Source organism: Phacochoerus africanus, chromosome 8 (assembly GCF_016906955.1).
Source record: "Phacochoerus africanus isolate WHEZ1 chromosome 8, ROS_Pafr_v1, whole genome shotgun sequence".
Taxonomy (NCBI): domain Eukaryota; kingdom Metazoa; phylum Chordata; class Mammalia; order Artiodactyla; family Suidae; genus Phacochoerus; species Phacochoerus africanus.
Window position 1 is genome coordinate 101,211,360 of NC_062551.1, and position 24,703 is coordinate 101,236,062.

The window sequence follows — 24,703 nt, forward strand, 5'->3', positions numbered from 1 at the left end:
CCGAGCCTCGTCTACCACCTACACCACAGCTGACGGCTACGCCGGATCCTTAACCTCCTGAGTGAGGCCAGGGATCAAACCTGCATCCTCAAACCTGCATACTGGTCAGATTTGTTTCCTCTGAGCCACAATGGGAACTCCGAGGAAATCTTTAGTTGTGGCTAATTTATGGTTAGAGAACCTATATACACTTGGACTTGGAATTTAGTTCATGATTCTTTTCTATTTGTATCATGTTTGTAGAGCCTGTGTAATGTGTAGAAATTTTTCTATCTGGATTATGTAGAGTTACTCATATCATCAACTTAAAACCATTTTAGGGGGACCTTAGGATTTTAGCACAGTCCTCAGCTTCAACAGATTAATAGTTCATTTCTTATATGAAAGGCACAAAGTGTATTTTAATATTATACTCACATGCTGGGCCGGGAAGAGTATTGTGAAAACTCCTTAGTGTTCACACTTACCTTGGCATCTTCTGCAGTTAGTATTTATACATGTAACTCTGAAAAGCGAAAAAAAGATTCACCTATGCGTGGAGATATTTGTATGATACCAGTAAAATTATACAGAAAACGTTTTATATTCCCCCAATTTAAAACTGTTTACTTATGGAGTTCCCACTGTGGTGCGGTGGGTTAAGGATCTGGTATTGCTGCAGCTATGGCATAGGTCACAGCTGCAGTTCACATTCCATCTCTAGCCCGAGAACTTCCACATGCTGAGCTGGAAAAGAAAAAAAAATTACTTTTAGCAACAAGATTCTCAGATTTTAAGATAGTGTCAAGTATTCGTATCTGCTGAATTCTGAAAGTTCTCTAAATAAAAAAATGAGAACTTGAGACCGGAGAAAGTATGCTTACTACACTGAGACTCTGCCAGCAGGAGAGCAGGAAGCGGTGCGGCCTTATCGATGGCACAGATGTTGAGTTCCCTGAAATTTGTCGTGGTCCTGTGGCTGGACCTTTTATCTGGATGAAATGAGACTTCCCTTAGGCTCATAACTGCATTTAAGAGCACTATTTTTATGTTAATAGTGGCCACCCCCACAGCAGAGATTTTATTTGACTTTAAATGTTACCTTAATGTTAAAGGAATGCGTGTGGAGGTTTTCTTGACTCCAATGCTTCATCAGTGAGACCCTGTTCTGTGATGAACATCGACTTGCCCCCAGAAGTCCTGAAGTATTGTATTTTGCAGCCAAGTATTTCCCCCTTGTATCTAGATCCAAATTCAGATGCTAGAAAATGTGTCCCAGGGGATGGTCCCCAGGGAGCACTTGCTGGCCGCCTGCTTCCTTTCCCCATCCTAACGCTGGCTCTCTGCCCTTCCTTTGGCTCCTGGAAGGTACTACCTCTGCCTCCAGCTGCGAGATGACATCGTGTCTGGCAGGCTGCCCTGCTCCTTCGTCACCCTTGCCCTGCTGGGCTCCTACACTGTCCAGTCAGAACTGGGAGACTACGACCCTGATGAGTGTGGCAGCGACTATGTCAGCGAGTTCCGCTTTGCACCAAACCACACGAAAGAGCTGGAGGACAAAGTCATTGAGCTGCACAAGAGCCACAGGTTGGCGGCCACCCCACCCACCCCCCCGCCCACCGAGCATCCCATCTAAACTGTGCCCAGTGGGTGGGCATCCCTCCTCACCTGCATCTCCAGGGACTCATGTCAGTGCTGAGGATGGACTTGAGCGGAGTCGGGTTCTGTGCCAGTACAGCTCTGGGTCGGATGCTCCCACCTGGGACGTCCACGTCCACTTGTGCCGTTGCCTCTCAAAGCCGTATTCCCGTGACTCTCCCCCTGTCCCCCACCTCCCCCGGGGCACAGCTGGTGTCGCCTCTCTGGGAACTTGCTGGTTACGTAGCAAGGGAGCTAAGTGGGCAATGTTACTGCCCCACCAGGTAAAAGAAAAGCAGCATTGTAATCCTTTGCATTTTTTTTTTCTTATCAGAGGAATGACGCCAGCAGAAGCAGAGATGCATTTCTTGGAAAATGCCAAAAAGCTTTCCATGTATGGGGTAGATTTACATCATGCCAAGGTATTTGCTTTTTAACCTCCAGGCTTTCTATCTGTTTTTATTCAAGAGGGTCCAGGACCCAGTTGTCAAAAATGTTATGTGCCACTTTCTGTGTGTGACTCTTGTTGTGGACACCCACCTGGCACTTAGTGAATTCGCATGAAGTTTAAACAGCTTTCTCAGGTTTAGGTACTATGACAAGTAGTCAGTGGTGCTTCTTGAAATAAGATGGTTATTTTGAAGTTGTTAAGATTTACCAGCAGGGGAGTTCCCATTGTGGCTCAGTAGGTTGAGAATCCCCACCAGTATCCTTGAGGACTCTGGTTTGATCCCTGGCCTCTATCAGTGGGTTAAGGATCCGGCGCTGCCTTGAGCTGTGGTGTAGGTCGCAGATGTGGCTCAGATCCTGCGTGGCTGTGGCTCTGGCATAGGCCGGAGGCTGCAGCTCCAATTCCACTCCTGGCCTGGGAACCCCATGTGCCGCAGGTGCGGCCCTGGGGGGAAAAAAAAAAAATTAGCCAGCCGGGCTGAGCTTGCCTGGTGGGTTGGTGAGTGTTTTAGGCTGTGTCTTGGTTCCAGAGTCTCGGGAAGAGAGAAGTTGGGATTGGACTGTGGGAGGGTTAAGGTTGTAAGATACCACAGCAGCTTCTACTCCATGTCACACTTTCTCCAGAATGTCTGTACTTTGCAACATTGAGAGAGAACATGTGGACTGTTAGTCTGTTATCAGAACAGCTATGAATAAAAGTGCTGTGGAGGCACAGGCAGGCTTTTCTGAAAACCTGTATCATCAAAACCTATGAAACGTGTTGGGATCTTAGGGATGATTCTGGTACTTCAGCGGCATTGAAAGGGCCAGTGTGTGAAGTTCAAGGACACCTTCTGACTTGTGCTGACAAGACGCCATTGCTCCTGGGTTGGATTGGCCCTTACTTGGCTTACGAAGCATGGTCACCATTGCACAGTCCAGGCCTCATGAGAACGTGTGGTTCACAGGCTTCCAGGCAAGCGAGTGTCTTCTATGGTCAACTTGGGGCCGAGGGAAGAGGGTTTCAGCCGGCTCTGTTCAGGCAGACATCTCATCAACCTGGGGACCCCTGGGAGGGAAACTTGTGATCTGTGTGTTCTGTGGATGCAGCATTTGGGGAGCCAGTGGATCTGCAGCAAGTTTGGACAAAACACTCTTGATGTCCAGTGAACGCAGCTTTGATCGGGCGGGTCTGTGTCACTGTGTGCGTCACACAGTGCGAGCACTTCTAAGGCCTGAAGGCAGAAGAAAATCTGAGTCTCTGCTGGGGCTTAGGTGGAGGATGCTGGGGTGGGGGCAGCTCATTGACACTGGCCTGTAATTACAGCAGCAGGTGGCGCTCTGTTTACTTGTCAGTTAATTATTATATGTTCTCACTTACTTTGCCCTCGGATAATAGAGCATTTTCTGGTTGATGCCAGGTATGAGGTCGGATGAGGATTTTAAAAGAAAATCAGAACACACACTAAGATTGTTTTTCTCTTAAGAGTTTTCCCTACGTGGCTGAAAGATGAGGTACCAAGAAGGAAATGAAGGTAGCCTGGACATGTGAGTGAATCACAAGCTATTTTTCAGTTGCATCACATACGACGCTTCACTTACCGCCCAGGAAAAATACATAAATAAAAGATGAGGGCTTCTGTTTAGGGGAAAGGGCAACTCAGGGTGTATCAGTGTTCGTATTGGTGAAAACGAAATCACTTAACATTTGCTATAGCTCCTGCATTAAAATAGATGGCTGCTTTTTCATTCGGTAATGTGATTTGAAATTATGCCAATTAAAAAAGAAAGAGAATTAAGGAAGTGCCGATGCAGCCGGTTATAGGATTTCATCTGAATACTAAGTATTACAAATGATTTGGTTATGAACTTCATTTTCTCAGGCAGCCACCCTCCATCATTTCTAGACGGAAATTTACTGAATTAAATGAGAGCTAATTTCCGGTGATAAGTGAGATGCTTCTCTTCTATTGATAGTATAAGAGGCTCCGAGCGTTCGGACCTATTGAGAAATTCTGGATTGTGATCTTGGACAGCACCGCTCTGTATGCGGAACAAATAGTCATATTAGATGAAGGGCCTTTGTTTTAGAAACCCTATTCTAAACGCTTTGTCTTTTCCTTAGGAAGACTGTCTCTGCTTGTTTGTCATTTAAGGTCCCTCCGAATAGAATGTCAGACTCATTTATTTCGTATAGGATTCTGAGATGTAGATATAAATGCATATCGGAAATCCCATGGACCAGAAGGGAATGAAGGATGGCAAAGTTGCAACAGTGATTTTAAATGAAGGAAATAGTCTACTCGTTTGTTTTAATAACGATAGGCTGGAACAGGCCAGGTCTTCCTTCAGTGCTGCCTGCCGAAGGGAGCATTCATGTGTTTTTATCAAGAGGTGAACACATGTTCCCGAGAAAGACTGCAGTTAGAGCTTTCGATACAAAAGATTTATCAGGCTCTTGCTTCAGTGCTCTGGGCTTGGACAGAAAACGCGATATCAAAAGTATCCTGTGGATGTGGTTGTGGTGGTTGTTGTGCCATTAAATAGAAACAGTCATCCAGTTTTAAACCCCACTTATTCCTGACATTGTCTTTCTTCCTTTTCCTTTTCTTCCAACAAACTCCTAGGGGTTTAACACAGGCTAGGCAGGTGCTGAGCCACATGGGAGCTTCCCAAGACAAACAGCCTGCTCTCCACCCACCCAGGTCCGGGGGAGAAGGAAGAGGAGTGGGCGTTAGGGCAGCACAGTTGCTTGGGCTGTGCTGGTGATGATGATGATATGGGGACAGAGAAGAGGCAGGTAGAGGAGAGGTCAAAGGAACCTTCCTGATCCTCCCCATAAAGGGGTTCTGTCTTCTTATGGTTCAAAGACGCTAAGGGGTGACTTAAAAATAAATAATAAGGCAAAAAAAAAATGAGGTCCCTGATGGTTTACCAGATGAAAAGTCCAGCATGGTTACTGCTGTGGCACAGGTTTGACTCTAGGCCCTGACACTTACATGCCACGGGTGCGGCCAAAAAAAAAAAAAAGATAATAATGGAAAAGGGTGTATATGTCCAAAGGCATATTTCCTGCACTTATGTTCTTTTTCACAAAGAAAGTAAAATGGAGAGCATCCATCCCCACAGACCTTTCTGCTCAGGCCTGAGGGGTCCCTCGGTGTCCTGGGAGCAGGTTGGCTGGATCCGAGGGGCTATCCTGCCCCGACTTCCAGCCTCAGGTTAGCGCTCTTCATCTGCTCTTACCGATGAAAGTGCTTGATGAACAGTGAGCAGATCCTGGTATTTGAATTTCCTCAAATTTGATTATGTTATAATATTCCTTCCACTTCTGTAGAGTAATTTCGTGTCTAATGGAGCGATACGCTTCCAGGGGAAAATATTTCATTTTAAATTAATTAGACTGTATTTGCAACTTCACGTTTCTTAGAGATGGACCAACATATTTATTTTTGGTTCTGGAAACGTTCATCTTGTGCTCTGCGCCCACAGGATATAGGAGGTCAACCCTCTTCTCCTTATGGGTGAGGCAGAAGACCCAGTTTGGACTCTTTCATGCCCCGCCGCCGCCACCCCTTGCTGGGGCTGCAGTGACTCAGAGCGGCTCAGCCCCGCCACGACTGTCAGCTCAGCTCACCTCCAGGCACCCTCTCCTTCCAGCACAGTGAGCACGGGGGTGGAGCCTGCACCCCACACTCAGCACTGCCTCCTGTCCTTTGTCCTTACCCACTCAGACCCCACAGATGTTCGCTTTACCCTGATTTCACCCAAACACAACCCAGAGGAGGCATAGACTGCTCGTTTCCTGAGCTTTATGTGACGTCTCTGCTGACCTCTGGGAACCCTCATCCCGCCTCCTAGGCAGTGACCTGAAGACAGGATGTGCACGTAGCAGAGCAAGTTGCAACTATAACACAGTCCCACTTGTGTTTAAAAAACCATACACATGATGCAAACTGTTGCATTTGGAGTGGATAATGAGGTCCTGCCACATAGCACAGGGAACGATATCTAGTCACTTGTAATGGAATATGATGGAGGATGATGTGAGAAAAAGAATGTATATGTATGTATGACTGGGTCCCTTTGCTGTACAGTAGAAATTGACGGAACACTATAAATCAAGTATAATGGAAAAAATAAAAATCTTATTTAAAAAAAAAACTATACACATGGAGTTTTCCTGTGGCACAGCAGGTTAAGGATCACTGTCACTGCAGCAGCTCAGGTCACTGCTGTGGCGCGGGTTTGAGCCCTGGTTCAGAAAGTTCTGCGTGCCATGGGTGCGGCCAAAAAAAAAAAAAAACACTGTACACATATATTAAATGCATCAGCATTTATGAATGTGAACCAAATTGTTAAGTGTGGCTACCCCTGGGTAGTGAGTGTGTTGGAGGCCTTTTGGGAAGTATGCTTATACTTTTAATGAAACTATTTTATATTCAAATTTTATAATGGTATATAAAACAGTCGAGGCTCTTTTTAAAAGGAACAAATCCTAAAATATTCATAGGAAAGGACAGGGCCTCCCCATTAGTGTACATATTAGTTAAAAGTCCTGCCTCTGGAACCAGGCTGCCCTTATTCAACTGGGATGAACACCTAACCTTTCTGTGCCTCAGTTTCTTTGTCTGTAAAGTGGGAAGAATCATAGCGGCTACTGCAGTTCCCATTATGGTGCAGTGGGTTAAAGGATCCATCGTGGCTGCAGCTGCAGCTCAGATTCAGTCCCTGGCCCGGAACTTCCGTAGACTGTAGGTGGGGCCATAAAATATAATAATAATAATAGCAGCTACCTCAAAATAATCCTAGTGAAGGTTAATAATCGATGTAAAGTAGCTGGAGCCGTACCTGGCACACAGCAGTAAGAACCAAGGCTCTGATCAATACTATGATTAATACACCCTCACCTGAGTTCTCCATGTCCAGTGTCATGAGCATAAGTCCAGATGAGGGGAGTCTATGCCAACAAATAAATTTCCATGGGGATACCTTCATCAAAAGGCTCCTATTTAGTGGTACTATGTTTTAAATGGCTGTGGTGCTTTTCATCTTTAGATGAAAGCTACATAAAGCCAGTTATAGACTCTGTACACCGTGGCTTGAATAGTGGGCCTGGCCGTGAATGGAAATAGGTGAGATGCTCATTTAGCGGTCCTGCTGCTGTTTTCCAGGATTCGGAAGGAGTCGACATCATGCTGGGCGTGTGTGCGAGTGGTTTGTTGATATATCGTGACCGGCTACGCATCAACAGATTTGCCTGGCCAAAGGTTCTAAAAATCTCATACAAACGGAACAACTTTTACATTAAGATCCGGCCGGGAGAGGTAAGTGGACCCCGTACGTTGGGGAAAAAGGTACCGAAGAGCAAACAAAAATTTCAGGGACCCATTCACAGGTTCTGAACATGGCAGGACGTAGTGAGTTAGATCCAGATGCTTAAGAATTTATTATAGGTATGTCCAATAAAGACTAATAAATGAAATTTTCTCTTCTTTTGTATTGTTTTGTTCTAATTTTTCCCCCACTGCATATGTTCATTAAAAGGTTTTTCTCTACATATTTTAATGGAAAAATCAAGATTCATGAATAATGTTTTTTGTGTTTTTTTTAGGCTTTGGTATAAAAGAAACCTTTATTCAACATCCTTGTGAATAAAGAATAGCTTTCTTGGAGTTCCCTTCATGGCTCAGTGGTTAACGAATCCGACTAGGAACCACGAGGTTGCGGGTTCGATCCCTGGCCTTGCTCAGTGGGTTAAGGATCCTGCATTGCCGTGAGCTGTGGTATAGGTTGCAGATGTGGCTCAGATCCCATATTGCTGTGGCTCTGGTGTAGGCCGGCGGCTATAGCCTGGGAACCCTAGCCTGGGAACCCTCCATATGCCACAGGCACAGCCCAAGAAATGGCAAAAAAAAAAAAAGAGAGAGTAGCTTTCTTTTCCTTTCTGTCCTGTTGTTCTTTCTCCGTGTCCTCTCTTTGTCCTCCACCTCTGATAATGCCCTCACGGGAATAGCTTAGAGATAATGTGCATCAAGGTATAAGAAAGATTTGGACAAGCAACACCAGGTGTAAATTATGCAAGTTCCACCGCCAAATACATTTCTCCCCTTTTTTTCCGATCAGAGAAACTAGTGAAAGAATCAAAATTGTTACCTAATCCTTGCTCCTTAGGCAAAAGCATCCATGATCAGTTTATCTCCTCTTTAGTGGTTTGACATGATATGTAGTAAATACATACCATTGTCTGCATAATAGATAATTAATATGTCCAATTGCCATTTAGTGGTTAATATCATGGTGGCAGAGCTCTAAGATTGCAGCTCATTTATGGTTCTGAACATTTTCTGGTACGGTGTGGAATTATCTCCTGTCTTCAAAGTCAACCTCTCCACTGGCAGAAAATGCAATGTAAAAAAAAAAAAAAAGAAAATCGCTATATGGGATACAATATACAGCATGGTGACAAGTAAAAAATACTGTATTGTGTATTTGAAGTTGCTAAGAGTAGATCTTAAAAATTCTTATTGTGGAGTTCCCTCCATGGCGCAGTAGATTAAGAATCCAACTTCAGTAGCTTGAGTCGCTGTGGAGGTTTGGGCTCAATCTTCAGCCTTATGCAGTAGGTTAAAGGATCGGGCATCGCTGCAGCTGTGGCTCAGATTCAGTCCCTGGCCCACGAAGTTGTATGTGCCCTGGGTGCAGCCATCAAAACAAAACGTAATTATCTCAAGAAAAAAAAAAATTTGTAACTCTATGTGGTCATGGGTATTAACTAGCTTTACCGTGATGGTCATGTCACAAAAGACACATCGAATCATGTCGTGCCTCTGAAATATGTAAGTTATATATGCTAGCTATATCTCAATATAAAAAAGTTTAAAAAATCAGACTATAAAGCAAGCAATTGTTTCACATGGATAAAAAAATAAACCTGTCTGTGAACACTGAAATCATCTGGAAGCTTTTCCTATAAATGCCTGAAATTAAAGTCATTTTTTACCTTTCCTGAAGATTACGTGTTAAACTTAAAACCACAATATATTCAGTTTATTACACATTTACAAAGTGAGCATCTCTTTATTGCCGGGCACTGTGTTGGGCATTGAAAAGAGAAGGATAACCATGACCTTGTTGCTGTCCTCTAGGGACTTTCTGTTTAGCAGAGAAACAGACTGGCACACTTGGAATTACAGCATTCATGATGCAAGTGCGGGAACCTTCCGTGGACGCGGATGAGCGTAGTGTGGGAGAGGCCAGGGGGAGAGTTGGAGCAGTGCCTGGGGAGGCCGTAGCGAGCCTTGGGGGCTTTTAAACTAGAGTGTGACACGCTAGATGGATATGGTGGAATGAAATTCGGCACCTTGGTAATGTGATGTGAGAAGCCCTGAACTGGGGCAGAGGCTGTGGGAATAGAATGGAAGGAGCACCTCTGAAGCGAGGTGTCAGGACCAAAGCAGTAAGTCCTGGAGACGGGATGCGGGGGGAGGGGGAGGAGTCAAAAGAGGAAAGAAGAGAGTCAAGGGTAATCGGCGGGCTCCGGTCTGCATGAGGGGTGGCCATGCTGTTATTAGGAAAGGGGGAGAAATTCAGAAAAAAAAAGTTGAAATTCCTCTGGGACAGATGTCTGGAGGTGGATTCTTTCAGAGGAAGAAATTACAGGACTTGAACAGGGCCATTAGCTTTATACTTCTACGCAAGGCCTTGGGCGTGGAAGAAATTTCCAAAAAAAAAACAGAAAGTTAGAGGGGAAAAGGGACCTAAGACAAAAACTTTGGGTAACACCGCTTTTTGAGGGAGGGGTAAAAGGAGAAGGAACAGAGGAAGATCAAGAGAAACAGCGAGAGAAGAAAAGAAGGTCCAGAAACAGCATGGATGATAGATAAGGAAGAGGAGATTGAGGACTCGTGACAGCCAGCAGCCCCAGATGTGCCAGAGAAGACGCTCGGATGAGAACCATGAAAAGTGCCCTGAACTTGACACTCAAGTCCCTTGTGACACTTCAGAGGTCAGGAAGGAGTCAGGGTCCCCGGCAGGTTGCAGTGAAGCCAGGGGGTGGAGTAGCAGAGGTTTCTCCTGCTGGCGGTTAGCAGTGACAAAAGAAATGGGATTCTGACTCTGGCAGAAGGAAGCTCAAAGAAAGTTGGGTTTCCCGCCCCCCCTCTAACGACTGTATTTGTAGATTGAGAAGAGTCAGAACAAATTACTAGCGGCACAAAGGCTCTGAGGAGTCGGGAAGAAATTTCCTGGTGGTCCAGTGGTTAAGGTTCGGTGCTTTCTGGAGTTCCCGTCGTGGCTCAGCAGTTAGCGAACCCGACTGGCATCCATGGGGACGTGGGTTCCATCCCTGGCCTCACTCAGCGGGTTAAGGATCCGACGTTGCCGTGAGCTGTAGTGTAGGTCGCAGATGCAGCTCGGATCTGGCCTGGCTATGGCTGTGGCAAAGGCCAGCAGGTACAGCTCCGATTCGACCCCTAGCCTGGAAACCTCCATATGCCTAGGGTGCAGCCCTAAAAAAGAAAAAAAAAAGTGCGGGGTCCCCTCTTGTCCTTGTGCTAAGAACAGCTTCCTGGCTTCTTGCAGCAGAGCGCCAGCCGACTCTGCTGTAGAACCCCGGCCTCAGCACAGTGTGTGGTGTGTGCCGGATGCAGGATGAATACATGGAGGATGGTTTAGTCAAGATCCGTAGGTCTCTGGCTGTCGGTTGACTGGGCCTGTTGGATGGTGGTGAGTTTTATGACCACCCCCGCACCTTGTGAGAGACACTGGGGTGGACAACTGCATTTAGAGCCACCCGTGGTGTATTTTCCCATCTCCCCCTGCCCAGTTCCCCTCAACAGACAAGAAATGGAGGTCAAGAATAGTGAAAGCTCACAAGCCTCGCTCCATAGGACCCTCCCCTTGGCTCCTAGCCTTATAAATGACTTTCGTTATTGATCACACCACTGGTCTGTTGTCGGGAAGCCTTTACTATTTAAGATGATTGCCCTCTTGTGGCGTAATGTATTCTGGCTGAAGAAAAATTTAAAAATTTGGGGTATCTGCCCTAATAATATTAAAATATATTTCTCAGGGGAGTTCCTCTGTTGGCTTAGCGGGTTAAAAATCCAGTGTTGTTACTTCTGCAGCTCAGGTTGCTGCTGTAGTGGGGGTTTGATCCCTGGCCTGGGAATTTCCACAGGTGTGGCCAAAAAAAAAATTACATATGTAGTATATATACTTAAGATGTCAGATATTTCACCTTGAGAAGTCAAATGGCTAATCAAGTATCATTCGACCCCTGTGTGCTGAAAAGTAGGAAAATATGTTCTCCCAGTGTCTGATCTTATGTAATGTGCCTGCCTCATCCTGAGGTTCTGCTTCTGCAGATTCAACCAACTGTGTATTGAAAATATTTGGGAAAGGAAAGTCCAGAAAGTTCCAAAAAGCAAAACTTGAATTTGCTGCATGCGGGCTTCCATTTCCATAGCATTTACATTTTATTAGGTATTATGAGTAATCTGGAGGTGATTTAAAGTATATTGGAGGATTGAGTAGCTTATAGGCATTCACTGTGCCATATTGTAAATGGGACTTGAGCATCCACAGGGATCCTGGAATCAATCCCCTTCCGTTATTGAAGGACAACTGTTTATAATATCGAGAGATGTTAGCCTTTAACACAACAATCCATATTAGAACACACAGATAAAATCATCAATATCTGATACCAGGTCATCAAATACCTAGGACATATGCATATTTCCAGACCTGATACCAGGAGAAAATGTCATTCTAAGAATGCTGTAGACTATAAACATGCTATTCATTTCTGTGTGTTCTGGTTGAAGTCATGATGTCATAGAGAAACCATGAATATAAGCCCTAAAAATCAGACCCAGGAGTTTCCATTGTGCCTTAGCAGGTTTAGGACCCAGCGTTGTCTCTGTGAGGATACAGGTTTAAATCCCTTGGTTCTGCTCCATGGATTAAGGATCCAGCGCGGCCGCAAGCTGTGGCGTAGGGCCCAGATGTGGCTTGGATCTAGTGTTGCTGTGGCTGTGGTGTAGGCCTACAGCTGCAGCTCCAATTCTACCCCCAGCCTGGGAACTTCCATTTGCCATGGGTGTGGCTATTTTTTTTAAAAAAAAAAAAAAAAGGTCAGATCAGAACAAATTGATCTCCAGAAGAAATACAAATAACCTCTTTTTTTTTGCATTTACTTTTCATAAGATTCATCCTTATACATGAAATATTTACTGCATGTATAATGTGGTTACATTACCTGCAGCATTTTAAGAAAATAGGTATCAAGAGGATTTTTTTAATGAGTGAATTAAATGAATTAAATGAATTTTTAAATGAATGTAGGTATCTAGCATGAAATCTGCATATAGCACTTGATTTAGGGGGTAAAGAAAAAATTGTGAGTGGTATTTTGATTTTTTTTGTATTTGCTTTTATTTGCAATTCTAAAGGTCGCTCTATTCTTCAATATTTTTTTCTTTAATTTAGTTTGAACAATTTGAAAGCACCATTGGGTTTAAGCTGCCAAACCATCGCGCTGCCAAGCGTTTATGGAAAGTGTGTGTAGAACACCATACATTTTTCAGGTAGGTAGAGATCATTTGGGTTTTTCCCTGAGGAGGAATTAGAAAAATCGGAATCTCTCAAGAAAAAAAGACTTAGAAAGAAAACTAGAAACGAGATCCTTTCTATTCCTTCAAGTCCGTTGCCACCAGATTTCCGGATAAATCCTAAAAGAACTGCTGGCTAAATGTGGAGGATTTGCCTTAATTTGTCTTACATGTATTTCTCTCCCCTCCCCTTCCTTATCTTTAGCGGCTTTCCATTATTTTTATAGGATGTCCGCTCCAGATGTCCAGTCCATTGCCTCCTATTCGAGTAATTTCTCAATACCCTCAACTCCTTTACTCAGAGGCAATACTGAGGCCATCAGATTTGTGTCTCCAAAAAAACGACAAGAAATTACCACTGTTCTTCACACCAGCACCATTGCTCATTGCTCTGAGCTTATGGAGCCGTATATGCTCCAGTTACATAGGAGAAAGTTTAACTCCTGTTTTTGCTTTTGCTTGTAGCCTCTCTACAGCATCCCAAGTTGATATACACTGTGTGACTTGATTTTTTTTCTTCTAAAATCAGATCCATTGAGTGGCATCTTGGGTGTTAAACCTGTAGGACACTGAGCCCTCTGCCTTTCAGAACAAAAAGTTACAACCCTTAGTATTTGGCTTGGTAGTCTTTTCTGATGTTTTTCCTCTGCTCTCTCTAGACTGCTGTTACCTGAAGCACCTCCAAAGAAATTCCTCACCTTGGGTTCCAAGTTTCGTTATAGTGGCAGAACGCAAGCCCAGACCAGAAGAGCCAGTGCCTTGATAGATCGTCCGGCCCCTTACTTTGAGCGCTCATCCAGCAAACGCTACACTATGTCTCGCAGCTTGGATGGAGGTAGGTACCACGCAGGCCCCATGAAGACCTCTAGCAGGTGCCCCATAGTGTGAGCCCCTCACGAGCCTCTGCTGGACATGGGCCATCTCGGATGATAGGAAGTGAGTAGCCCTTGTGGGTCTATGGCTGAATGACAGGTTTTAACCCCCTCCCTCAAAGAAAAGGTGCCTGTGAGAATCTAATGTCTGTTACTGGGTAGCTTTATATAAAATCACATAAAAGAATGGTCCTTGGAGACTGGGCTTAGCTTTTATAAGCTTGCACCCTGCATTTGGCAAGAGACACCTTCATTCTGAATAGAGGCATCGCATACTTAGGAGTTATATGGTTCTCTTGCCAGCATATCTCACATGATCCTCAGGTTTGTTTTAGACAATTGGTTTCCGAAAGAAAACGGAGTTAAAATTACATGTTCCTGAAATATTTTATGAATAAAATGCTACTTTTATCGGCCAGTGAGTAATAGCTGATAGGAAGGATGCCGTTCCAATGACAGAGCAAAGAACTCTTGAGTGAACGCCTCCTGGTTGGTGTTAATTACTGCAGCAGATGGACATTTGCTGTGTAAACGTTCTCCACCGTGAAGTCAGCGGTCTTGAGTACCACAGGGAGAGAATCACTGAATCGCTTACATAACCTTTTTGAGACATAAGAATGAGTTTTTAGCAGGTTTCTGTTCCGTCTGGCAGTTTTCTCTTGCTGTCCACAGTTACATGCAGATGTGCTTTCTGCTGCAAAACAGGCAGTTGTAGGAAATTGGAATCTCTGTACCATGGATGTGGAACCCATGATACAGAGGGCTGACTCTATTCACTGTACTTCCTACACCGTTTTGCATTGGACGTCAGTGTCTGCAGATTTGGGTTATCTGCCAGGGTCCGGGAACCATTCCCCGCAGGTACCAAGAGACGACTGTGATCTTAACTAACTTAGGACCCTGTCTTCTGATCCAGAGCAGTGATGAGATGTTTTGTAGGAGACCTGTCCTGTGCACACAGAAACAAGACGTTTCTAGCATGTGTTTATGATTCAATAATAAAAACATAAATAAAAATAAATAAGTGCCTGGGGCCCACCTTCCTCCTGACCTCCTCCTCCACCTGCTCCTTCCCTTTCTCTAAACTCTATGCGATTGGTGGGGCAGCTATTCCCTGAATCCCCTGATTTAAAAGACGGTATTGTCCTGGTGGATACTTTATCAACCATTTATAGAGGCTGTCAAAAGTTGTGTGATTAGTGCTATATTATTATTATCAATTAATGAAGTGGAAAGAAAACTCACCTGCTGTAGATAAATTCACACCAACATCCAGACCCTCTGTCTGTACCTCGGTGGGTAAATGATTTACAGTCTCTTGGTCTCGACTTCAGTCATCACCTGTCAAACAGGATCAGGACCACCTCTCACAGGGTTGTTGCAAAGAGCATATAAGACTCTGGTGAAAACGCTCTTGTTACAGATGAAAGGTGAAATGTTGCAGATGGAGGTGAAAGCACCCTTGTTACAGATATAATTATAATGATCTCCATATATTGATGATTATCCTTTAGGCTTCTGTGAGCTGGCCTGGAAAGTCAAGTACCATTGTCTATCTTCTCTAAGTTTCTCATATTTAGAATATCGAACTGAGAGCCAAACTTTGGGGGAAAACTGTTGATTAGGACTGTATTGAGTCTTCTGAATTAATGTTGACACTGTGCTCCGGCATTGTCTCATCTGCTCTTCTTTGTCCTTCAAAGAGTTTCTGTAAACTAGGCGTGTCTCCTGTAAGTCAGTGTTAGAGGAACTTGTGCAGAATCACACCTTTTTTCCCTGAATGTCATCCACTTTGTTCAATGATGTGAACCCAAGGGGGCACATTGCTTGTGAATGTTGTTTTCCTCGTGACCTTCTGTGTGCTAATGCTTGCTGAGAAGACAGAAGACAGTCGTGAACTCAGTGTACTAATACCGTGCTGTCTCTCCCCGCCCGAAAGTGATGTTCGTATGTGCCATCTCTCCTGGTTGGGGTCCTGCCAGTTTTCATATGTTTTCTGTGCTGCCACGCTGGGACCATGGCTGCATGTGGAAATAGGAACTGCTTTGGGCAAGGTGGAATCGTCTATAAAGCAGCCTAACTGGCCTTTTAGGAAACTGTGTCTCATATGAGCTTTGCCATCAGTGGGAAGAGATGTAAAATATCTTAGTGAAGGCATGTTAGTAAAATGGTTTCCTAGTAAAAGGATTTCAGAATTGTTTTCTTACATTTATGTTGAAAACTTCCGAAGATCTACAAGCAGATTGTATTTTGCCTGCGACTAGCTGCTCCGTATATGAAAAGCAGCCTTTCTAAATTTCACTAAATTTCATGGTACCTAAAAGGATGAGTATCAAACTTCAAAAATTTAGCTGAAGTAAGCATCTCTTTCACTGAGACATTTTAGCTGGAACAAAAGGCTGGGCTCTCTACCTCGTGTTTGCCTGCTTTGCATTTGCATGAATTTCATTACTATGTCTGTCTTGTTTTCCCAAAATACTAGAGATGAATGAATGTATGCATGTTGTGGCAGTCTTTTTAAGGTGCAGTAGGTATTAAAACACTTCTGCACTTGGCACTGAACACACTTGCCACCTGAATTCTATGCTCTCTGCCAAGATGGTTACTCTTTATAATTACTTATGTAGCTTTTATATGGTAGGACTGGTGGACTTTTCAACCATTAGTAATAGTAATAGCAGTAGTAGCAGTGATAGTAATAATATCATCTCAGTGGTCCTTAATGAGAGGCACTTCCAAAGACATGTTTAAAGTCAAGTGCACTGGAGCAGTTGTCTATCCACTGAAAGTGCTGGTAGTTGTGGGACTTGTCCCTAAATGTCTGATGCTGGTGCCCTGCTGCTGGTCATGCTGTGAGCTAACAGACTCAGGCAGCCCAGCGCCCCCCACCACCACCCCGTGGTCCCACTCACATCCACCCTCACACATCCTCACCAGAAAGCCTGAGAGTGGCTGGAAATTAGTGCAGTGGCTTCAAGAAATGAGCATTGAAATCATGTTTAAACGCCATTATCAGTAGCGTGGACAAGCCCAAGGTATTGCTCAGATGAACGTATCTGCAGTGCTGACCTGTCTTTTGACCTGGTGTTTTGTGGGGGTATTTGTTTCTATGATGGGACCGTTGGTGGTGGTTATCTGTCTTCTGACTTAACTATGTTTGGACTTTATTTCTTCAATTGTATTTGCCTTTAGCATCAGTGAATGAAAACCATGAAATGTACATGAAGGATTCTGTGTCCGCTGCAGAGGTTGGTACGGGCCAGTACGCCACAACAAAGGGCATCTCTCAGACCAACTTGATCACCACTGTGACTCCAGAGAAAAAGGCCGAGGAGGAGCGGGACGAGGAGGAGGAGAGACGGAAAAAGGCCGAGGAAGCCACACCTGTCGCCACCGTACGGCACGAGGGAAAGGTACATCTCCCCGTGGCTCCTAGAGCTCGTATAGACCTTAAACAACTTCTGAGTTACACTGAGGCTGGGACCCGGGAACATGCACGTAAAACAGGCGAATTCATAGCTCAGCGCTGGTCACATTCATATTGTCAGTTTTTAAATTATTATTTCCTGTGTCAGTGTTTATCCTCTAAAAGATCCCTCTTTAACTCTTTGAAAATTTTTTATTGAACAACTTATGTGCTGTGTAAGACTTTCAACAGCTGTCCTGTCTTATTTATAGCTTAAAAATACGTTGGATGGTGTATTACACTTTTCGGTTTGGGCGCACATTCCAGAAGCATCACTGAAGTTGTTTTCTTTGTTTCTGGCCCCAGGCTCCTACCCAAGGACTATATATTTGTCCAGATAGGCAGTAATTGCTTTGCCATTCTTCTGACCACAAGTAACTAGGTGACCGCAGCCTGTGTTTTTATACACTGTTTTCTTAGCCTTATGATTAGAGTAGCAAGTGGATATGCTTTGGAAAAGGGATATTAAAGCTGAAGGTTGCAAGGGAAGATGGAGAGTGACCTTGGCAACAATTTTCCAGGGTGTCTGATTCCTTGAACTTGATCATTTCATTTCATCCAAAACTCAATTTATTTTTAAATATTATATTTATTTCTGGATAGCCACCTCTCTAAAGCAGCTTTCCAGGAAAATAAAAGTTAAGACCTATGTAGACAACCTGCCTCTGGCTGGGGCTTTTGTACCTAGCAGAGCAGGTCCCTGAAAGTCAGACACATGGGGAGGTTTATATATAATAACAATGGAAAATCAAAAGTGGGTCTGGCCATGTACAGGGCACAGAGTGAAAGGAAATAGCAGAATAAAAACGCTGTGCAACCTACAGGTTGTGCTAGAACAGGTAGACTTGATTCAAAGGGGCACTTTGTGTGTGTGTGTCTTTTTGCCATTTCCTGGGCCGCTCCTGGGGCATATGGAGGTTCCCAGGCTAGGGGTTGAATCGGAGCTGTAGCCACCGGCCTACGCCAGAGCCACAGCAACGTGGGATCCGAGCTGCGTCTGCAACCTACACCACAGCGCACCACAACACCGGATCCTTAACCCACTGAGCAAGGCCAGGGATCGAACCCACAACGTCATGGTTCCTAGTTGGATTCGTTAACCACTGAGCCACAACGGGAACTCCAAAAGGCACTTTCGCACATGCACTCTTCAAAGACAGACTCGGAGGTAAAGCATCAGCTGGAGGTCTACAGAAAAAGGCTCCTTTTGACAAGAATTTAACAGTGACATCTAAATGGGGAGATTGGCAAACATGTCATCATTCTGTTAATGTTAGACTCTCCCCATGACCCAGTCCACCGTCTGTTTTCAGGCTAAGATTATTTATTTGCCAAACACAACAAGATAGGGGATGATGGCAAGGCTGTTTGGATCCTGAAAACAGGATAGGGGATGATGGCAAGGCTGTTTGGATCCCTTTTGCCTTAAAAGGTGCTCTCTTCTGAACTTTGTCTTTAAGCTCCCCCTTTTCAGTGAAGCGCAAGGTGGATTTTTTTTTTTTGTCTTTTTAGGGCTACCCCCATGGCATATGGAGGTTCCCGGGCTAGGGGTCTAATCAGAGCTGTAGCCACGGGCCTACGCCAGAGCCACAGCAATGCCAAATCCGAGCCGCATCTGCAACCTACACCACAGCTCACAGCAGCACCAGATCCTTAACCCACTGAGTGAGGGCAGGGGTCGAACCCACAACCTCATGGATGCCAGTTGGGTTCGCTAACTGCTGAGCCATGATGGAAGCTCCAAGGTGACTTTTAATTGGGACCTGAGAAGAAGATGGTAGACTTGAAAAGTGTGGCCCATGGTTTCTGGAAGTCGCCCGGCCAGCGCTCCCTTCTCAGGGATCTGAAACTATGATTAAGTGACCCATAAAAGTTAACAGCTTGTCATTCACTCTAAAAACAGTCCAGTCCCACTTTATTTGATTTTTAAAGTCAGCAATGTGTATACATGAGCTATAGCCCTCCCCAGCGTCCCCGTGTGCCGCCTATGCCAGGGGGAGCATAGCGAGGACCATGGTTCTCAGAAGCCAGCCAGCACCATGACCCAGATGCCGTCTGAGAGTCAGTGGCGGAGGCTTCAGGCTGAAGGAGCTCGATGCCTGCCCTCATCTCCCCCAGTGCAGAGCTGTCTTTTAAAAGTCACTTTAGGAGTTCCTGTCATGGCCCAGAGGGTTAAGAACCCAATATAGTGTTTGTGAGGTTGCAGGATGGATCCCTGGCCTCGCTCCGTGGGTTAAGATCTGGTGTTGCCACAAGCTGTGGTGTAGGTCACAGATGTGGCTTGGACCCGGCATTGCTGTGGCTGTAGCGTAGGCTGGCAGCCATAGCTCCGATTTAACCACTAGCCTGGAAACTTCCATATGCTGCAGGTGCAGCCCTAAAAAGAAAAACAGAAAAAAGAAATAAAAATCACTTTAATCAGCAGCATAGAAAAGTTAAGCCATAATTACATTCCTCTCTATCATCAAAAAGTAACCAAGAGGGCACTCATTTTGTAGCCAAAGTAAAGATGTCTTATTACTGAAAATAGTTCTTAAGCGTCTGGTCCCTAGATTCCCCTGAGAGGGGGTGTGTTTGTTTTCCTGCCAGTGGTCACCCCAGGTGACGGGCAGCCTCCTGCGGACAGAAGGTGGCTTGTACCTTGTACTTACCCGCAGTTCAAGGAAACTTGTGCAGAGTCCTATTTAAGACACAACCTTTAACGTCAAATGTATTAGGAAAAGACACACTTAACTAATACCAAAAAAGAGTCACTTCTAAACTGTCATGGATCCATGATATAACTTTATTTGTGCATTTTCTTACCCTCTGTCTCTTGATTTACCAAGTCAGGATTGGATAACGACCACAAAGCAGGCCGGGTAATGTCCTTGCTGTCCAGTCACCAGGCAGAAACATGCACTTGCACGCATGCACGCGCGCACACACACACACACACACACACACAGCAGAAGTCCTGTCTTCTTGGGCTCCGAGAGCCCTCGTCTTGAGCTCTGGGCTGTGACAACCTCTGCTGGGCCCAGCTTCTGTCTGGTGTTTACTTGCTGCTTCTTCGCCCCCCACCCTCAGCCCCTCAGCAGCCCTCCACCACCTGCAGAGAAAACTGCTCCCCAGGAGCCAGCGGGGCCAGGGAGGGTGTGAAGAGCCTCATTTGCTTTGCAGAGTCCAGCGCTCTGATCCCCAGGGGCACTTCTGTGGGGACGCCTGCCTAGATTGTTCTCTTAAAGACTCAAACCAGGCGTGATAAGCATATAGCTTGTCTACTGAGAAAACCCAGAAGGCTGGGAAATTGTCTTTTTCTGTTGTTTATGGACCACAAAGTAAATGGCTATAAACTGTATCGTAGGAAAGCATGTTCTTTTTTGCTAGCTCAGTTGAAGCTACTTAGTTACTAAGCTCCGTGTAAATCACGGGTCAAGGTGGCTCAGTTCTTCTTGGAGAGTTAAGGATCCTCCTGGTGTTGATTGTGGGATTCCTTCATCTCGCTGCTTATCAGGTAGGAATGGGGCCAGAAACTCCCATGATTTGGAAATGCAGCTCTTTTGGCTATAACTGACAAGCCAAGGAGAGGGTGCTGCAGATTTTGCTTTAACTAATCAAAATTTGGGTTCATTGTCATTTTAATCCAATGGAACTCTAATAACCAATCTGTTAACTGGATCAGATCAAGAGAAGTTATTGAAAGTCTTGGTTTTACGTTTTCAGGGAGTTATGTTTGCTCTCAGCACCCTAAAAATTTCTAGTGTTGTTTGTCTAAAAATGTTTGGATCCTGTGAAACTATCCTGTGATTTCCCACAAATAGATTCTGTTCGACCTTTTTTTAAAGGCTACCCTATGTTTGGCATTCTAGTGGGGAAACGATGGCCCTTAGAGCGGCAAGGGCATTGCAGCTTGAGTACTTTAAAATTCATGAACGGTCCTAGTGCTGAAATTCTTGTTTTACGATTTTGTGTTGGTACCCGTAAGAAAATTAACTAATTGCAGTTTTCTTTTTGTCCTTTTGCACCTCTGTTTGCTGTTTCCTGTCTCTCTCTGTCTCTCTCGCATCAGTCACCCGGGCTTGGCACTGACTCATGTTCCCTGTCCCCCCCATCAGCCCACCATGCCCCTGCATCTCCCACAGAGCTGCGCAGGAGGTGTAAGGAGAAGGAGCGCCCCCCGCCGGGTGCCGAGCCGTCCAGAGATCCCGGGCACCTGTGTGGGGAGCCCACCTCGGACTCTGACGGCCAAGGGAAGCCTCGCCTCAGGGACCAAGATGTAGCTTTTAGCTACAAGCAGCAGGCGGGCAGGGGGGCCACGCTGTTTTCCTTCTCCTTGCAGCTCCCTGCGTCCTTCCCTTCTCTTCTGGATGATGATGGCTACCTGTCCTTCCCCAGCCTGTCCGAGACCAGCCTGCTCCCCCAGAGCCTTCAGCACTACCTGCCCATCCGTTCGCCCTCCCTCGTGCCCTGCTTCCTCTTCATCTTCTTCTTCCTGCTCTCTGCCTCCTTCTCAGTGCCCTATGCCCTCACTCTCTCCTTCCCTCTGGCTCTGTGCCTCTGCTACCTGGAGCCCAAGGCGGCCTCCTTGAGTGCCTCACTAGACAATGACCCGAGTGACAGTTCAGAGGAAGAGGTGTGTACCTCGGCATAGAACACACGTCCCTGTCGTGTTCGGGGCTTCGGTCCGAAACAGTGTCAGAGGCTGCTGCGATAGTGGTCCTACTTTCAGAGCCTCATTTATTGTCTGTGCCAATCTGTGGAGAGGTTTTGTGTGTGGGAGTGCAACCCGGCCCCGGGGTAGGCACAACACCATGTGGACGAGGCAGGCTGAGCCCGCCCGCAGCCGCGCTGTCACCCACAAGTCAATCGCAAATAAACCCTTTAGCGATGCTCAAACTCAGGGTTGAGTTAAAGGCTCTGTCCAGTTACCGTAAGGAAATTACATAGATGACACATACAGAAATTTCAGCTAGATTAATGGCGAGTTACCAAAATGTATCCTGATGTCATGATACACAGGTGCCAGGTAAAGGATGCTACAGGTGCCGGGGGGTGGGGGGGGGTTGTTGGGTGCATTAGCATCCCCCGAGGGGCTTTTCCAGCTTGTAAATACCTCCTTCCTCTCCCTGGAGAGTCTGAAATGCCTCCACTGCTCTTTGATCATCATTGCCAGACTGTCATGGTCACTCCCAGAGGAGAGTCTGATCCCATGGTCAGAAAGGAGGTTTGAGCCGTTTAAAATGCCCAGTGACATCAATCATTGGCAGGGCCAGATAGAGGACCAGAAAGAATGGCAGTCGAAACAGCAGTTTCCGAGGATAATTGGGGACTTGTTTTAGATTTATACACTGTATAAATCTAAAGGGGCTGAAATTTTAGCAGTACAAGCAATGCCGAGGCATATATTGGGTTGTGGCGATTTTTTCCAACGCTAGCCTGAGCCCCCAGATCCATACTGATTTGGGACAGACTGGTGACGCTGGGGAAGTTGGGCGGGCATCTGGCTCTTGGCCAGGCTAGTGCTCAGGGAGAGGGGGACTTGAGCCTTCAGCCTCCATCCACAAAGGCTCGCCCCCCGCCATTCCCTCCCGCACCCAAGCATCAGGCGAGGTGACATTGTAGCTGGTAGTTTTTCTCTTAATTGCTCCCCTTTCCCACCACTCCATTGCCATGTGAATAGCCCTGCAGTTCCTCTTTGTACAGCCTTCAATAGACTGCAGGGAAAAGCACAGGAGCTGCCAGCAGGCCCCCGGCTCCTCCAGCAATTCTGTTCCCACAATGCAAGGGTGTTTGTGGCAGGAGACAAACCCCACACACCTAGCGTTAAAAAAGAAAACCACACAGTCAAAGCAACACTAAAAAAAGGAAGGAAGGTCTATTCATTTCTCCTCTCAGCTAGAAACGCTTATTCGAGCTGCGCCTCTGAGTATGGAGCATTGTGAGGGGTGCGTCTATATTTAGCGGTATTGTGACCATTTCTTTGCAGCGGAAGGAAAAAAAATGGGAATGGTCTCAGATGTTTTAAAGAAAAGGTGAGGCTTTTCAATTTGCTATTGCCCAAGAGCCGTTTTCATGGTTCTTAAATCCTATATAACTTAGCTCCAAGTCTATCTATCTATCTATAAAGCTATTTTCATACATGGAGAACATTTTAAGAGAAAACCACTCTAAATCCTAGGCTTGAATAGCATGATTTCTCATAGTGGCAGCATTATCAAATCATGTCCAACTAGAACCGACAACCGTTAAGAACACAGTCTTAGCTCCAAAGACTGTTGATATAATATTAGCTGATTTCCAACCTGGGCATCTATTTTCCCTTTAGTTATCAAGCTAATAGAAGGGGAAACGATTGCCATTCTCTGTTTTTCTGAATTTTGAATAACCAAACTTTTATGTAGCAAACCACACAGATCTTGTGCCTAATCCAGGGTGTACATCTTGTTGTAATCAGTGCATGAAAATTAATGTTCAACTTGGGCATGTCTGCATTACATCAGCAAAACAAATCACAGCAGTTTCTCCCCGGAAGCTAGTGGCCTCGTGACTGAAGCTTCCCACACGTAACCTTCCTTGTCGCTGCGAACCTCTGAGACCGTGAACCAGCCTTGGCCGCCACAGCCTTCCTCACTCTCCTGGCCAGCCTCAGTCACCCCGACAGCGCTCCTGACACATGACTTTGCATTTGGCCATCTGTTCAATGTCGTCTCTTAACCCCAAGTGTTAAGAGCGGTGCACTCGGGTTCAAGCTGAGCTGGAGAACGCCTATGTAGGCCATTCAGTTAAAAAAAAAAAAAAATTAGTTCTTTGTTGGCCTGGCCTATTTTATTCCCTAGACCTCAAACACTTTGGCAGCTAAACTGGGTGACTTCCTAACACACAGTTCAGCTCTGTCACTTTCATTTTGCAAAACCACCAATGACTCTGAGTCTTTTTAAATATTTTATTATCACTGCTTACATTCGTCACGTGTGCTAGTAGCTTAATTAATCCCAGCCCCTCTCAAGAGGGAAACTGGGTGTAGAGAGGTGTAATCATTTCAAACTACAGAGCTGTTGGCCATTTTTTTCTTTCGTACTTCAGAATGTTGGTCAAATACATAGGAAGGAGCAGAATACCAAATCACCAACATCTTATCAAGAGACATGAGATGAACTTACCTCACCAAAGGTGTATGTCAGTTTGTGAAGAATTTGTTGATAATCCCCCCGAAAGGGAGACGGATTAAATCTGCAGGAAAAGATGGATCACCTGATTGAACGTTTTAAATTGTGTAAACACATTTTACTGTAGTCCACAATTTTGCAGTTTTGCCTAGTCATGGTGTATTACCCAAATAGCAGTAACTATAAAAGCTACTCCGTTCTGCCTTTATTACGTCACTTATTAACTGTTTGTTGATCGGACCCTATGTTCATTGAATGACTGACTGACTAGGTGTTCCATAGGAATTGGAGGGAATTTAGATGTGACCTAAGCTGCTATTCGTGTGTAGCTGGGAAAAGTAACAGGAAATACACTGCTCTCAATATTGACGATTATCATAGGCATTTTTAGCTCCGTATCTGTCATGTCCTATATAAACATTTAGTGTCCATTACCTGATGCAGTGAGGGCTGTTATTTCCCCCCATGTTACAAGAAGGCATTAGTACTAAAATATGAAACCTGCCCCGCGTGCCACTGAGTTCAAAAGCAAGAATTTGAGCTGACGTCAGTCTG

The 24,703-nt window shown here is 45.3% G+C and overlaps 1 protein-coding gene across 12 annotated transcripts in view; it reads left to right on the forward strand.

The window, feature by feature from the left end:
• Positions 1-24,703, forward strand: part of EPB41L3 (erythrocyte membrane protein band 4.1 like 3) — a 188,690-nt gene that overhangs the window by 143,959 nt on the left and 20,028 nt on the right. For 8 of the 12 annotated variants that reach the window (XM_047793771.1, XM_047793772.1, XM_047793776.1 and 5 more), the window contains exons 7-12: positions 1,348-1,566; positions 1,952-2,039; positions 7,221-7,373; positions 12,541-12,638; positions 13,322-13,497; positions 16,727-16,947. In XM_047793771.1, coding sequence (XP_047649727.1) covers positions 1,348-1,566; positions 1,952-2,039; positions 7,221-7,373; positions 12,541-12,638; positions 13,322-13,497; positions 16,727-16,947 — 955 coding nt within the window. The remainder of the gene's footprint in view (positions 1-1,347; positions 1,567-1,951; positions 2,040-7,220; positions 7,374-12,540; positions 12,639-13,321; positions 13,498-16,726; positions 16,948-24,703) is intronic. The other 4 variants (XM_047793774.1, XM_047793778.1, XM_047793775.1 and 1 more) reach the window with 1 other exon arrangement.